At 57.8% G+C, this 15665-nt stretch overlaps 5 protein-coding genes across 5 annotated transcripts; 2 read left to right on the top strand and 3 right to left on the bottom strand.

The window, feature by feature from the left end:
* Window positions 1–155: 155 nt before the first annotated feature.
* On the bottom strand, window positions 156–2374 carry GLOTRDRAFT_31117 (uncharacterized protein; the record flags this gene model as incomplete). The annotated part of the gene is made up of 3 exons (XM_007862042.1): window positions 156–1275; window positions 1330–1497; window positions 1557–2374. The coding sequence occupies 3 exons, from the start codon at window positions 2372–2374 to the stop codon at window positions 156–158; spliced, it is 2106 nt and encodes a 701-aa protein (XP_007860233.1).
* A 1530-nt stretch (window positions 2375–3904) lies between these two features.
* Window positions 3905–5251, top strand: GLOTRDRAFT_30322 (uncharacterized protein; the record flags this gene model as incomplete). The annotated part of the gene is made up of 5 exons (XM_007862001.1): window positions 3905–4193; window positions 4259–4340; window positions 4393–4549; window positions 4608–5053; window positions 5152–5251. The coding sequence occupies 5 exons, from the start codon at window positions 3905–3907 to the stop codon at window positions 5249–5251; spliced, it is 1074 nt and encodes a 357-aa protein (XP_007860192.1).
* A 380-nt stretch (window positions 5252–5631) lies between these two features.
* On the bottom strand, window positions 5632–6676 carry GLOTRDRAFT_30498 (uncharacterized protein; the record flags this gene model as incomplete). The annotated part of the gene is made up of 6 exons (XM_007862012.1): window positions 5632–5698; window positions 5779–5900; window positions 6027–6120; window positions 6179–6282; window positions 6332–6439; window positions 6497–6676. The coding sequence occupies 6 exons, from the start codon at window positions 6674–6676 to the stop codon at window positions 5632–5634; spliced, it is 675 nt and encodes a 224-aa protein (XP_007860203.1).
* A 727-nt stretch (window positions 6677–7403) lies between these two features.
* On the bottom strand, window positions 7404–8173 carry GLOTRDRAFT_109181 (uncharacterized protein; the record flags this gene model as incomplete). The annotated part of the gene is made up of 1 exon (XM_007862990.1): window positions 7404–8173. A coding segment is annotated over exon 1 (726 nt), but the record flags the coding sequence as incomplete, so codon positions are not given.
* Window positions 8174–12041: 3868 nt separating this feature from the next.
* GLOTRDRAFT_124613 (NAD P-binding protein) lies at window positions 12042–14003 on the top strand (the record flags this gene model as incomplete). The annotated part of the gene is made up of 9 exons (XM_007862989.1): window positions 12042–12075; window positions 12135–12256; window positions 12472–12575; window positions 12636–12679; window positions 12733–12792; window positions 12846–13014; window positions 13053–13524; window positions 13586–13668; window positions 13745–14003. The coding sequence occupies 9 exons, from the start codon at window positions 12042–12044 to the stop codon at window positions 14001–14003; spliced, it is 1347 nt and encodes a 448-aa protein (XP_007861180.1).
* Between the last annotated feature and the right edge of the window lie 1662 nt (window positions 14004–15665).

Below are 15665 nucleotides of genomic sequence, written 5' to 3'. Positions count from 1 at the left end.
GCGTCCGTTGGTGCACGAAAGTTAGTTAATGCACGAAGGGTGAAAGCGAATAATCTACCAGATACCCGACACACGGCAGCCCCAGAGGCGAATGGAGGAGGAGCATGGAGAGCATATACGCCACTCCTCCAGCGCCTGAAGGAGTGGGAACTCGATCAGTTCTTCGACAGTCCCACCCAACCCCGCGCGTCTACGCGCGAGGACGCCGTGGTAGGCGTTGGGGGGATTGCGAGACCGATGAACGACTTCGTCTTGCCATTTCTCCGTATGGTGGAGACCCGCGGTGTTGATACAGAGGGAAATGGGAAAGCGTTACTTGCACTGGATGTCAGGGTCATGGTAGAAGGCGTACGCGTCGTCAGTGTCGGCGAAGGCGGGAAGACGAAGAGGGTCTGGGACGGGGTCGTGAAAGGAGGATGGGCGGCATCAACTGCGAGTTGAGTTTGCGAACTCCGCAGATGAAGAGGAGGAGGGGTAGGCCGGTGGCGATCCTTCCGTGCTCGTGCTGGTACCGAAGAGGAAGCTTGCGACACAGCTTCTGGTGAAGGGGGCACCGGGGGCAGGATACCAAGCGGCGGCGGCCGCCTTTTCGCCTTGAACTTAGCTTTCAAGGAAGACGACGGAGGCAGATCAAACGTCGATTTACAGGCCGTCGCTGGAACAGGTGGAAGAGAGAAGCTTGACTTGGTAGCCGGGGCAGAAGGCGGCGGCAACGGACGCGCGGTTGAAGGCGTCCGAGCCGCACGAGGTGTGAAGGGATCATTAAAGGCGATGGGTTCGGGGCTTTCCTGACGATCGCCCAACTTGTATTCCTCGGAAGGTTCTGAAGACCATGAACTCCTGGTTCCTTGGCTTCGAGTATCAAACCCACCGCCAACGCCCAACAGTTCTTCCTCCTCATCTTCCTCGACGAGGTCTTCGCTGAGTATACTACCTCCTGTTAGATTGCTGGCAACGGATCCTGTGCGTTTCCGGGAGCCAAATTTGCTCCTCCACGCTGCACCCATTCCATGAGAACCGATGGAGCTCATAGAAGAAGCTGAAGCTTTCCGCGCGACCATTCGGTCCTCCATTGCCTTATCTAAGGCTTGAGCCTCACGCAGAACTTCCGCGCTTTCCCGGCCTTCCTCAGAGTCAGAGGGTGTGTCCTCTAACATTTGCCGACGGCGTCCCCATTCCTCTTCTGCCGCAGAGGAGGAAGAAATGTCCGAGGACGCAGGAGAGCTTGAACCTCCCTTTAGTTCTCGTTCGTAATCTAGCAGTTGATAGATGAGGCTGTCAAGTCATCAATACTAGCCCCTGTTAGTACCAGGCGACATTTGGACTTACGACATATTAGGTCCAACCCATCTGCTTTTTGTTTTTACGTATGAATAGGCAGCCTGCATGCCTTTCAAGTCCCGGACTTCTGCCGGAACTGAAGGGGACGCAAGGGCAGCAGCTCGCATGACGAGAGCAATCACCAGCGTGGCAGATCGTGAGACACCACATTGACAGCTACATATGGCAGATGAGCTCCGATCGCGAGAGCGCAGGGCGAGTGCGATGGTACGTACTGGATCAATACGCCATCACCACGCTCTAGCGCCTGATCGACGAAACTCATGGCTTCTGGAAAACCAGAGTGCACCAGATCCGATTGGCCATGAGACCATGCAAGTCGCAGGTAATGCATGCCGGGTCGTCCACTGGGGATATGAGGAGGATAGTACGTTGAATTGGAGCTTTTTGTTGTACGGGTGATGTTGGGAGTGGATGAGAATGGACGTCGGGGCTGGGCGACAGCGGTATCGAAGGGAGAGGATACCTCCTTTGCGACATTCAAGATCGATCGGATACCTCGTTCTATGAGACACTTCCAGTCCCGCGCGTTGTCCTCAGAACCCAACCATATCCGAGGGAGAATCTCTATCGGTCCGTCAGAGTACGGAACAGAAGGCGAACCTTCGCCGTCCTCTTCTTTGCGGTAGATAGCCGCCGTGGTACTCGCAGGCATGGAAACGACACTAGGACGTCTCCTGCGAGCGGCAACTGTGGCATCAGGATGAGCGGACATAGGACCACCTTTTGACTCATTCGGGGATAAGGCGAGGGAGGCCGTGGAGGACTCGGCAGACGGGATGGTCAAGGATAGCCGCTTCATATTCCTGAGAGATCGCGGCTTGTTAGGCTGGGGGAAGGGGAAGGATTCGGACGAGTCGGAGGTGGCTGAGGACAGAGCAGAAGCAGCGGATGGAGTGTCGCCATTTAAGAGAGCAATCTGGTTGTTATAGGCGGGGGTGTCAATGCGCAGGGCTGCGGGTGGTCCCCTCTTGCGTGGAGCGGAGGGCAGAGTCGTGCATCGTGGCCGAGAAGCGTCTATCTGGTTTTGCATGCTGAGAGATATAGACACGCCCGGCGTGTTTGGGCTGCGCTGCCAAATAGATAAAAGAAAGACAAGAAGAAGAGAGAAACAGAAAAGACGGCCGAGAGTGCGGCCTGAGCACCGACCTGGAAAGTGTGGCCGAGGACGGGGGCGGGAGGGGAGGTCGGTTGTGGTCGGGAAAGAGGAGACGGCGGCCAGGCTTTACGACAAAACGCGAACCAGGATCGTTGTTGACACTTGTTTGGGCAACTCCTTGCGCCCGGCCGTCGGCAGCGAGTAGCCGGTCCACCGCCACATCAATCCATCCAGACACCGTGCGCCTCGCCGCATTGTACAGTAATCCGCCTCAATGCCACAGTCCTCCTGCTGATTGTTGTAGCCACGCTCAGTACGCATTGTAGGCTGCATATGTTACCGTGGCAGCGCCCGCAATCCCAGCCCACCCGGATCCTGTCCCCGGTCTGCAGACTGCAGCCTTCCGTGCTTTTCGCAGTTCGCCCGGCGCCCGCAGCAACCGTCGTGGTGGGTTCGTCGCTGTGCACCGTGGTCAGCCTTTGCCAAGGCACTTGTCCTGCTAATGTACGTCGCCACTTGTTCTGACCCGTTTGACGATCCCACATATATGACGCCCCAGATACACCCATAGCTTCTGATTTCTTGCCTCTATGTATGTAGCTGGGCTGCGGTGCTATTACTGGATGTCTGTCTCATCGCCATAGCTGCAACAAGAACTCTGGAAACTCTGCAGATCTGCCTAACTGCACCCGGCGTGCGTGATTAATACGAGGCTGGCCTCTGCGCAAAGGGACTTCACTAAGCAATAACGCGGAGAATGTAGCTCTCGAATGTCCGAGCCTACGCTCATCAGATATGACGATCGTAGACGGTAAGAGACGGATGGACGAACACTCCGAGTTCTGATGCGCATACAGTACACAGGGTTCGGATGGTACATGCCAACCTGCGTCCAGTCATCCAGCTCAGTCTCGCCATTGCTAGATCGCCGTCATCAATAGCAACCATTCGTCCAGATCCCTCCGAAAGGTCTATGTTGATAGCAGAAGCTGCATCTATCAGTACGCCTGTGTGGACCCACCTGATCGTACAGCTGTAGCTGCCATTGAAGCCGGTTGCATTATAATTGGAAGAGGTCTAGAAACGGGTGTTTTGGCAACCCAAACGTCCCTTTCCGAATCAACGATATCGCATCAACCGCGCATTTGCGCCTCAACTTCCACTCCCATTGACAAGTACCTGCAGTGTACAGGAAGGTTGGGCCCTGATCAACTGCCCGTACTAGAGTATATCATACACTAGCCTGTATCCTGCCATAGAAACTACCCTCTAGGTATTCGATAGTCCCCACAATGAAAGCGAATAGACAGCTTTGGAAGACATGGTGGAGATGAAGTGGACATTGTTAGCGCCCGCGTCCCGACGTAAAACTCGGTTTCAAGCGGCCGCCCCGAGCCCCGAGCGCAAGTCGTACGACGCTGCACGTCGACCGCGGTCCAGGCAAACGCCAGAGCGCCGTACTGTATGCCCAACCGGTACCAGTTCGTCTTCCTCGGTTCTTTCTTCGGCCTGCTCACTGTCCTCCTCCTCGTCTCGGAGTACCTCAAGCGCAAGCTCAAGGCTGCGGGCTACGACATCTCTAGACTCATACTAATCGGGCTGCCCCCTAAGAACGCGACCGACGAGATGCCTGCGGAGATCCCTGGAGGATTGTCCTTGGACACCGTCAAGGATAGCCCTTTCTTCCAACTGGCGCTTCTGGTGCTGACAGCGGTGACCGCTGCTGTCATTTACCGACTTTCGGGACCCCAAAGTATGTGACTCCTGTGTGGTACAGTGTTCAAGATCTCTGACGTCGGGGGGTGTTTGCGAGTGCAGAGAGAGCACCAGTGCTCGATCCTGCTGTCTGGAAAGAGTTTCCGCTGAAGGAGAAAATCATAATCTCGCCTAATACTGCCATGTATGTCCAGTTCTTCCCTGTCTTCGTGGGGGTCTCACGAGTCTGCGGACAGTTATCGGTTTGCTCTTCCCCACCCCGATGACATCCTCGGACTTCCCATCGGGCAGCACATTCAAGTGCAAGCCGAAATCAATGGCAAGGATATCATGCGCAGCTACACCCCCACGAGCAGCGACGACGACAAGGGTCACTTTGACCTGCTTATCAAGGTATGTCACGGCAACTATATCTACGAAAGCCAGCGCACTGACCGGTGCGTCCGTGCAGGCCTACGAGAAGGGTAACATCTCCCGGTACATCTCGCTCCTCAAAATCGGTGACAAGATCCGCGTCAAGGGACCCCGCGGCCAGTTCAAGTACTCCCCGTCCCTCACCCGCGAGATTGGCATGATCGCGGGTGGCACGGGTATCACGCCCATGCTGCAGATCATCCGCGCCGCGCTCAAGAACCCCCTGGACCGGACGAAATTGAGCCTGATCTACGCTAACGTGAATCATGAAGATATCCTGCTTAAGGCGGAGCTAGACGAGCTCGCGGCGAAGCACCCGAACCGGTTCAAGGTCTACTACGTGCTCAACAATCCTCCTGAGGGCTGGACTGGCGGTGTCGGGTTCGTGACCAAGGAGCAGATCAAGGAGCACCTGCCGCCGACCGATTCGAACATCAAAATCCTTCTATGCGGTACGTCTTGTCTACTTGGTGCAATGAAAGCGTCCTTACCCGTTCCTCAGGCCCCCCTCCGATGATGACCGCCATGAAGTAAGTCCAAATTTTCAACTTGAGTCGACCGTAAGCTAACGCGATGTTCAGGAAACATCTAGATGAGCTGGGCTACCCTGCGCCTCGCACAGTTAGCAAGCTTGTTGACCAGGTGAGAGGAATGCTAGTCTGCCTTGTTATGCGCTGCTAATTCGATTGTATCCCAGGTTTTCCTGTTCTAATGCTGTGTTCTTGCAAGTCTACACAATCTATTAGGACATGGATGGGGAATATAGAGCTCTCCCATTGCGTTGGAGACTACAAACTCATTGGGTGTTACGAATACGGGTGACTGGATATAATCTAAGCGTCTTGTGTTACTCAATACGATCTTTAATTGTTGTCAAATTGCTTTCGCTCTTTTCTCCGAGGATGAGGTTACCGCGCTAAGCAACTAACTCCTCCTGGATGTTCGACAATATAGAGCACTGTCATACCGCGTAGTTGAAGCACATTTTCCGACTGATATCCCCGTTGTGAAGAGTGACGTCTGCGACAATATCGCACATCATGATTACAGCCGACATTAAGCTACCGGGTATCCTGCTGCAGATCCGTTGATGACCCTTCCAGCATCTCTAGCCGACACTCGTACAGGCTAGTGAAGCAAGCGAGCATTAGTGCTAGGAACGTCGAAAATAATACTGGGCCCGAGGCAGCAAGCGAGAGGTTACGCACATGCGCTTGATCTCTGATGCGGCCTTGCAGCCTTCCTCGTACTCTATCTCGGATGGTTCCCTGCACGAATGTCGGGCAAGCTGGATCGCAGAGTCGTAATAGTGCAGAGGCGTTAGTCCATCCTTGTCCTTCGGCAATAAGGGTATAATGAAGCGAAAGTGATGGAGCATGCGGTCGTGAGGTCGTAGCGGAGGGTGTCTCGGGATAACTAGATGGGCCAAGGCATCTACGCGGAAGGATTGGCGAACTTCAGGAGCCTGTGAACAGCAGTCTGCCCTGTACTTACCTATTTCTGGTATCGTATCCAGCAGTGAGCGGCGGAAATGTATATCGGCGTATTTACTGCCTGCGGCGGCCAAGGGCGATCGTACGCAAGGGCTACAGAGACGGTTGGATCGACATACCGGGTCTGCCCCAACCTTCCTGGACACCGTCTCGTGGCTGGGACTCGAATGCAATAAGACATGTCCGGGTATATTCCTGAAGGATATACTGGTGCACGGACTATGAAACGCCTCAGCGCTTGCGGAGTTGACGGGCAATCCGCGCATACCTTCGGAACGTCACCTTTCTCGAGAGTCTTGTAAACCTTGGAAATCCGCTGGAGTTTCCGTCTTACGGCTAGCCTGCGTTTCAGGCAAAATGCAATGGATACGACCAACTGGCCAAACCAGCGTTGCTCAGCAATACATGATCGCCAGTAAACAGCAAGACTCACGACCAGGGCATAGGACGCGCCTACGACAATGAGGTTGTAGTTGTGCTGGAGGGACTGGCCATTTGTGTTCCGGATGACCTGGGAGAGGAGGAGAACCGCGGAGAGACCGAGGGCGCATGTAATGACGAGGACGAGAAGGACGAAGAGGCCTTCAGCGATGGTCCCCCTGCGCGACAACATGCGATGACGGAAGTAACATGGGTATTTCCTATTTGGGACGTATGTCGGACAGTGATAAGATAACTGCGACACAGCAAATCTACAAGATGATCGTTTTCTCATTAGTATCGTAAGGCCATTACAGAACGGTGTTCGTCTACGTCCTAGGTCCGTCTATTCGACAGCCATAATTAAAAGTTCAAGGCTGCAAGCCACCAATTGCAGTTGGAAGGCATGAAAGAACGAGAAGAAATCTAGTAGGTTATACTGTACAAGGAATCCTCAAGTAGAAATAGCAGCGGATATCAGGGTGATCTTACAAGAGGTATAAAGTTCCAAAAGATGGAGGAGAAACAACGCAGTATCGCGAGATCGTTATCGTACAAGAGCTCTGCTCGCTAGACTGGCAAACAGGTCAATCATGGGGGGCCCATGCAGCCCATGGAATACGTACCAGTATATACATACCAAACACCAGGAAGAGCCTCTTACTTGGGCCTCGCAGGTCGGTAATTAGATCTCGGTTCTGTTCTTGGCTCTGCCCCCGCCCTCTGCGGTATTCTCGACTGCGCCTGCGCCGACGTACCATTCGCTACCCGCGGCTGCGGTTGCGCCGCTGCCGCATTCCTCGACGCGTCCGCGGTAGTAGGACCAGCCTTCTTCGCCAGCTTCTTCTTGTCCGGCGCACCCGCGCCCGCGTTGGCTTTCCTACCAAGCAAGAAGAACTTGCCCTTGCCGCCCTTCTCGTGGCTGCCTTTCCGCGTCCTGCCGTCACCGTCCACAGCAGTCTTACCCAATGAACTCGGTCCTGCCGCACGTTTCGCCTGACCTGCGCCAGACCCTCTCGGGGTGGCGTTCTCGACGTTGATCCATACCCAGCCTTCACTTATCGACGACTGGTGCGCGAGCTGCTTCTCCCGCTCCCTCCGGGCATCATCACTCGGCGACTTCTGGAGTTTCCGCGGGGAGAGCTGGCTCTTCGACCGATCCAGCGGTGCCGCACTCGGTAGTGTATCGAGCTTCGGAGGTGTGACTCGTCTCTGGAGCTGAGGATGGGGTTGCGCGGGTGGCCGTTGTTGAGGTTGTGCGGCAGGGGGAGCATGACTTGGACCTGGACGCGGAGGTGACTGCGCAGAGAGCGGGGTTGGTGTAGTCAGGTGCTTTGGCAACCACGAAGGCGGGGGGCCCGCGTTGCTGCCCAATGTCGATCGCGCAGGACCTCTAGGTATGCCGCCATTCGCCTGCTTCGGGTGGGACGCATCGCGTCGCAGGATGCTATTGAACCTCGAGTCGGTCGTGACGCCGCTGAGCACGGATACGCCCCGACTGTTCAGCACCCCAACGACGCCCCTGCTGGACTTTCGCGCCAAGCCCGGGTCAAAGTCCGGCGAGCTCACCCTCGCGTCGACCTCCTTCTGTGCTTGCTCCCGGAGCCTCTCGACCTCGCTAGCGGACAGATCAAGGCTGCGACTCATCCTGTCACCGGACAGGGCCAAAGCACCCAGGCTCCCCGAGCCGTCGATATCGCTGCCGAGTCCGACCGACATGGGCACGCTCTGTGACCTCTCCCTCTGCATCGGAGGCGCGGATTCGACCGGCCTCTCCTGTTCATGCGAGTCAGCCCATCCACCAGGGAACATGACACCTTCTCCGTCTTCTTCTCTGATATCGCTCGGCACTCTCGCGGCATTCTCGCTTCCAGGAGGCCCCGTCCACTTGATCGGAATCTCGATGCTCTTGCTCCTCTCTGTGCCCGTCCAGCCAGACTCCCTCGACCCGGTGGAGAACGCCGAATCCCTGAACGCGCCCGGGCTGAGCAACGGCGGCGATGGCGTCGCAGCCTTGGCCTGCACCGCTGGCGGACCCCCATTCGACTGCGGAGGCGGCGAAGGCGAAGCCATAAACTCAGACGGGGGCTGCTCGTCCGCGGGGGGCGTCGTCGTGATCACCGGCGGCGGCGGCGGGAACCCATTCGGAACCTCACCTCTCTCCTCGCCAAACCCGCCTGGGAGCGCGAGCTCCGGCGCCGACGCGCCCACGGGGCTCATGGGATTACTCCTGACCTCCTCGATCGGCGTCGGGTCCGGGTTCTGGACGACCAGCGGGCCGGGCATGCTCCCCAGCCTCGAGCGCCGCCGCCCGCCCGCGCCGAGCTCCTGCCCGGGGCTGAGGCTGCTCGCCCTGCGCGAGCGCGGGCCCGTCCTGACCGACCCCTCCCTCGCCTCCCCCTCGCGCTCCCTCGCGCGCTCCTTCGAGAACATGCCCAGGAACGGGTTGCGCACCTCCGCCGAGCTGCGCTGCACCCACGGCTTCGGCGGCGCGAGCGCGCTCAGGTCCGGGTCGCGCCGCTCGTACATCGACGGCGGCGAGAGCGGGTTCGGGAAGAACGCGTCGCGCTCCTCGCGCGCGCGCGGCGTCGGCGTCTCGTCGCCCTCGCTGTTCCGCCGCGCGCCGGCGCCGCCCGTCGCGTAGATGATCGACGGCGACGGCTGCCCGCCGAGCGACAGGTTGCGCAGGTGGCCCGGCTTGGTGAACGCGCCGACGCCCGTCATGTCGATCGGCGGGGGCTTCCTGCTCTGCTGGGGCTGGGGCTGGGGCTGGGGCTGGGGCGGGTTGGCGGGCTGCGACTCGGACCACTGCGTGCGCGGCGTGTGTTTGCGCAGGATGGTCTGCGCGAGCGGGCTCTGCTGGCGCGCTGGGATCTGCGGGATGGGCTCGGTCATCGAGCGCCTGTGTCCGGGGTTCGCGGCCGTGGGCGTCGCGGGAGAACTGGGCTCACCGCCGACGTCGGGGACGGTCGCGAGCCGCCGGTGGCCGGCGAGCGGGCTGCCCGGCTGCTGGAAGTCGGCGTGCGAGTTGCTGTGGCTGAGGATGCTGCTGCCGGGGGGGAAGAGGATGGAGTCGCGGTCCTCGAGGGGCTCGTCGGGGATCTCGGGCCCCGCGCCGGTGAAGATCCAGAGGTCCTTGACGCGCGAGCGGTTGGTGAGGGTGAGCGAGGTGAGGAGCGTGAAGGCGTGCGTGTCGAGCGAGGAGAGCAGGGTGAGGATGTGCTGCAGGGAGTCGGTTGCGTATGTGTCCTCTTGGAACCCTAGGCGGCAAATAGGAGTTAGTGCTATATTCGTGTTGGCGTAGCTCGGGGTTGAGCAGGGTGATGTGATGCCGAGGCTGTACTTACATTTGTAGCCTCTGAGCTTGAACTCGTACGCTTCGCCTACTTTCTTCTCGGAGATGACACCACGAGGCCAGGAACTACGGACGGCCTGCAAAATGGCGGGTGTATCGTTCAGAGGCGGGGATATAACGCGCAAGAGGCTGGCGGACGGGAAAGAGACAGCAAAGGGGACCTTGGTAGCGATCATTTGTCTGGGCTCGTTGTTGAGCTGCGCATGGGCGAGTGTGGGGGACTGCGGTGCGAGGGTTGCGGAGGAGCCGCTGGGGAAGGGCGAGGGCCCTCTGCCGAGGTTGGTGCTCGAGCTGAACTTGATCGGGTCGCGGTCCATGAGCGGCTGGGGCTTGGAGAAGGCTATGGCGACCTTGTCGTCGTGCTCCCGGCCATAGTCAACAGTGGAGAGGAAATTGTAGCCATGGCTGAGGATGATGTGGAGCAGATCGACGATGAGACGCTCGCTGTCGATGCTCTTTGGGGCAGCCCAGGGCCGGCCGTCGACGGTGTACTCGTAGCAGGTCTGGCCAGCGTCTTGACGGGTTGCTGTGAGGAGGCCGCGGTCGTTGAGGTGTTTGCGCAGGAGCTTGATGAAAGCCGGGGGGAAGGAATAGAGGCGGATGAGGTTGCTGCTGGAGAGGGTCATGAGCGAGAAAGTGGAGTAGATGTGCTGGGTCGGCATGAATTCTTTGCGAGGCGTAAAGGACGACTCTGGCGGGGGATGCGCCATCCTGGGCGGGTCCGAACGACGAGGCGTGCAAGTCGTAAAGGCAGATAGAGACTATCGGAAAGCACTCGCATCGAATGCAAGGCGAGTGGCACGCTGGCAGCAGCACTCCAGCACGCTCTGCATTGACATCATGTCAGACGCCAGCCTGCACCGCCACTGCACTGATCGGGGCCTTGCCTGTGCTTCTCCGCCTCCGGTCCCGACACGCGTCGGGGGCTTCTGCGTCGGCCAGCGCTCGGTTCGGTTCGTCCTGGCAGGATGTGTCCACCGCGCCAGACCCAGGGCACCCGGCGTCCGCCCTCCAGCCGCCCTTCACGTTCTTCACCTCTTCACGCCCGAGGCGAAAGGATGTTCCCAAAGAAGGCGCAGGCGCGCGCGGACCCACACCGCCCGGCTATTCGCTGCGCCTAACCGGCCTTCTCCCATTCACTCGCTCGCTCGCCTCTCCCCGTTGCCGCCTTCCCGCCCCCGCCACCCGCTCGGCACTGACAACCATCTGCGCCCGACTCTCCATCGATTTCCCTCGCGCTCGGGCCTGCGTCCATCTGCGACACATCTCGCGCCCTTTCACGTCAGGTTTTCCATTTCACGCTGATCCCTCCTCGCCACCCAGATTATCACAACGCTCGCTCGATTTATTGTGTCTCTGACACCCATTATTTTCCGTGACGCCGTCACACCGCGCGCCGCCGTCCTCGGTCGGGCCCGACGCGCCGTGCCTTCACCCGCACCCTTTCACGCGCCGTCGGGTTTCTCGCGTCGTGCACGCGCCAGACGCGTCCCGGTCACGGTCGCCCCGTCATTCAGAGGACTTGGAGGACCCCTGAAAGTACCAATGGAGGTTAGATACCAGAGAACCTGATTTCCTTCATTTTTACCGGGACCGAATTTCGCCTAATTTGGCTGTTTTTACCGGGACGCGATACCAACCTAGCCGTGTGGCTCGAGATTTACCGGGACCCAGATATCCAACCTCCGAAGTTTGATCCGGTTACAAGGTTTTTTCTTAGCCAAATTTGATCAAAATAAGGCATTATTCGCTACAATATGCCATATATAGGGCCAATGTTGCCAAAACAGTGCAATCTCAGCTCAAATATTTATTGAGGCAAATTGTGGCTGCACAAGTGAGTGATTGGGTGCCGGGAGAAGCCGGGAATATACCACAATAGTATCTGACCTTGGATATTGAGCCTCAATTCTACCGGGACTGAAGTATCCGGCCTCTTGGGCGCTTCGCCACATTTTACCGCAACCGTATCTAACATACGGCCTCCAGACCTCACTTTTTTACGGAATTGGTATCTAACCTCCATCGGTATTTTCAGGGGTCCTGGACTTGGGCGGTCACCGGCCCGGTTGGCTCCCGGCCCGCCGCGGTCCGTCTGCACTCACAGTCCAGGGCTCTACTTAAACATTGGCCGTCGGACTCGCTATGCATCCTCTCCTGTCCTTCTCTGCCCCCTCTCTGTGCTACGCCGACGCTCTAAGAAATGGCCAACCTTCAGAAGCTCAACTGCTTGATGTGTAAGTCCTCCAGTCCAAGTAGCTCGTCACACGCGACTGATCGCCGCATTCACGATTAGGTGGTACGGTCAGTGATTCCACTTGCCAGGCGTCTGCGTCAAGACTGAAGGCCAAGGTACTTGTACAGGGAGAGTATACCACGGGATGGACAGGAAGTGGTGCATCCAAGTCTGACAAGAAGGTCCGTGCATTCACCGATCCTCACAGCACCAGTTACTTACCAGACACTTTGCACTCAGATCGGAGTGAGTACCAACCCCTGAATTTGCGGCTGAATTGCAGATGCTCAAGACGACTTAGGTCGTCGGCCTGACACTCTTCGATCTCCGGCGATTGGGCAAGGCATGTACATTCCCTTTGCTGCTCACCGAATGCTAACCTAACCGCTCGGCGCAGGTCGAGAAGCTCAGCATGGTTGGCGTCAACGGGGGCAAGTTCCCCGCCATCCGCCAGCACTTGCAAGAGAACATCGCCGGTGTGTACAAGGACATGGACGTCTCGTGAGTCAACAGCGGATATTACACCGAGTGACAGTGTCGTGACGGGTTGTCTGCCACTAGGTTCGATGCATTCCCGGAAGAGGGCAAGGTCGACCCTCTGGCTTGTGCGTACGAGTGGCTTTTCCGGTAGAGCTGAACACTTATAACCGGACTGCAGACAAGACTGCCATCGACAAGCTGTCCAAGGGGGACGCAGTCATCATCTTCACGCCCGACAGTACGTCCCGCTTATGCATCAACTCAGTGAACCTTGCTGACGGCGCCCTTCAGACACGCACTACGACATCGCCCTCTACGCCATCGAGCGCGGCCTCCACGTCCTCGTGACCAAGCCCGCCGTCCAGCAGCTCAAGCACCACAACGCGCTCATCGCCGCCGCCAAAAAGCACGGCGTCGTCTGCTTCGTCGAGCACCACAAGCGGCGCGTCCCTCCCTGTCCGTCCACGCACCCCCGCACGCTGACCCGCGCGACTGCAGCTTCGACCCGGTGTACAGCGACGCAAAGGCGCGCGCGCAGACGCTCGGCGAGTTCAACTTCTTCAGCGCGTGGATGAGCCAGCCCAAGAGCCAGCTGGAGACCTTCCGCGCCTGGGCGGGCAAGGACTCCGACATCAGGCACGCCCATTTCCCCCCCCTCCCTCACACTCACCCTTACTCACCGCTACCCACCAGCTACTACCTCTCCTCGCACCACATCGACATCCACTGCTGGATGATGCAGGGCCGCGCGGTGCCCACGCGCGTCGTCGCGTCCGCCGCCGCGGGCATCGCGACCTCGCCGCCGTACAACTGCGTCCCGCAGACCGAGGACACGATCACGCTCCTCGTCGACTGGCAGAGCCTCAGCAGCGCCGCGCACCGCGGCACCGCCGTGTACACCGCCAGCTGGACGCACCCGCTCAAGACCGGCGTGCACAGCGCGCAGCACTGGTACTACATGGCCGAGAAGGTATGCGTGTGCGCGGGCGTTTGTGGTGTGCCTTTGCTGATGGTGCGGGACCGCGGCGCAGGGCGATATAAGCGTTGACCAGGCGCACCGCGGGTACGACGTCACGGTCGACGACACCGGCAAGTCGTGGTTCAACCCCTTCTAGTGCGTATGGCCATCTCGCTCGCTGCTCGTGCGGAATTTGTGCGCTGATCACCGGTCCGAACATCGTTCCCATCAGCATGAAATACTCGCCCTCGGAGTCGGGCCACTTTGACGGCCAGCGGGGTTACGGCTACGTTTCCATCGAAAAGTTCGTCGACGCCGCGCGCAGCGTCAACGCGGGGCTCGCAAAGCCCGAGGAGTTCGACGCGCACGGGCTGCCGACGATCGCGAACACCGTCGCCACGACCGCCATCCTGCACGCAGGCCGCATAAGCCTCGACGAGAAGCGGCCCGTGGTCATCAAGACATCAGGCGGCCAGTACTCCTTGGAGTAAACGCCTGTCGCGTCTGGTCATAACTCCTGCAGCGGGGTCAGGAGGGGCAAGCGTATTTCACCGCGGTCTATCGCACGGGTGCAGACGGCGGATCCTCCCCTGCTTGGCACCGTACGAGGACAGAAACTGGAGAAGTAAAAGTGGCGCACCTGCCAGGCTGTACGTTTATCGCTGTCTGATATGTAGCTTCTGTACTATCACTTGGAATCAATTACGCCATCTTGCCTAGCATCGAAGTTGTTTGGGCGCTTTTCGTATTGATACACGCTGCGATGACGGTAGCGGTGCCCTGCTGGCCCTATAAGGTCCCGGTCCTATGCAGCGCCCGGGACCCCTGTTATCGCAAGTGCGCAGCTTGAGATTGATCAAAGCACATGTCTTTTGACAAGGCCCATTACCTATGGAGCGCTTCTGACCATCTTCTGACTCAGGAACATTCAAGTCGGTATGATGAGCGAGCGTCATCTGCGTGTAAGACCGGACGTCGCAACGATACATCCGAGGGCTTCCCCCAGCAAGAGGCTGTTCGAACGCATATGGTGGAGTGAATCGACACTTGACAGTCGAATGGAAGTCAGACGGGACAATAAGCTTGCCCGTCATGGGAGCGTATCAAAATCCAACGCATGCGATTTACAAAGGACATTTGTTACTGTATCCGAAAAGCCCGTTAGGCTCAATATAACGCTATACCGGCTGACAATGTAGACAACGTCCGGTGTGACAGGATGACAAGGGAGAAAGGTAATGACAACGGAGATACACTATGAAGGTGAAAGTGGGGCGATGTGGGGGAGCGATGCCAGTGATGATGTGTCGGGGGATGCGTAGAAAAAAATATGTTGTACGGCGAAAGGATGAAAAGAAAAAGGTAGAATAGCTTGAATGAATAATGTAAGAAAGACAGAATGACGGATGCAAAGAGTAAATGTGGATAGACATATTGAGAAGACGATGAGAGTGATGATGCATATTGTATAACAGACCGTGAACGAATGTATGCGGTAGGATTGCGAGTTGATGAGAGTCTGAGATGAGATAAGAGAGAAACCGGAGAGAGGAGCGCAATGATAATAGAAGGCGGCAGGGAGATCATCGTCGATCATCCGGATGGAACCAGACGAGAACGGTGATCCCTCTCCTCTCTTTTTCCAGATAGATGCGCCTGCCTATGCTGAGGTATGAAAGACGAATGAAATCGAGACGATGGATGGAAATGAAAGACATGCATGGTGTTGAGACAATGGTGAAACAGATGAATCTTGATGATGGCCACGGCGTTCCTTCAACAGCGGGCGTATTGATGCTTGGTAGTACATTTTGCGGAGTATGACTTGGGAGAGCGGAGCGGACATTGCTGCAGCTACAACTAACCGCGACCGAAGATACGCGGCAAGTAGAGGCGAAGAAACAGTACAGCGGCAAGCACCTATACCACCGTCCCGCGCGGGGGCGGAGTAACATTCAAACTTTGCAGCGCCGGACGACCAAACGCGACGTAATCATGCGGCAGTAGATGGTCGGGTACGGACTCGCCAGTATGCTTGACTACGGGCTCGAAGCCTGTTGACGATGAAGGCAGGTTCTCCTTGTCACCATCCGCAACGTACGGCCCTGCAAACGTGTCGTTCTCGAACATGGGACTCGTGGGCGTTGCCGGCA

Source organism: Gloeophyllum trabeum (genome assembly GCF_000344685.1).
Source record: "Gloeophyllum trabeum ATCC 11539 unplaced genomic scaffold GLOTRscaffold_00001, whole genome shotgun sequence".
NCBI classification, from domain to species: Eukaryota; Fungi; Basidiomycota; class Agaricomycetes; order Gloeophyllales; family Gloeophyllaceae; genus Gloeophyllum; species Gloeophyllum trabeum.
Note: the sequence above shows the minus strand (reverse complement) of the source record. Positions and strands in the feature narration are given on the sequence as shown.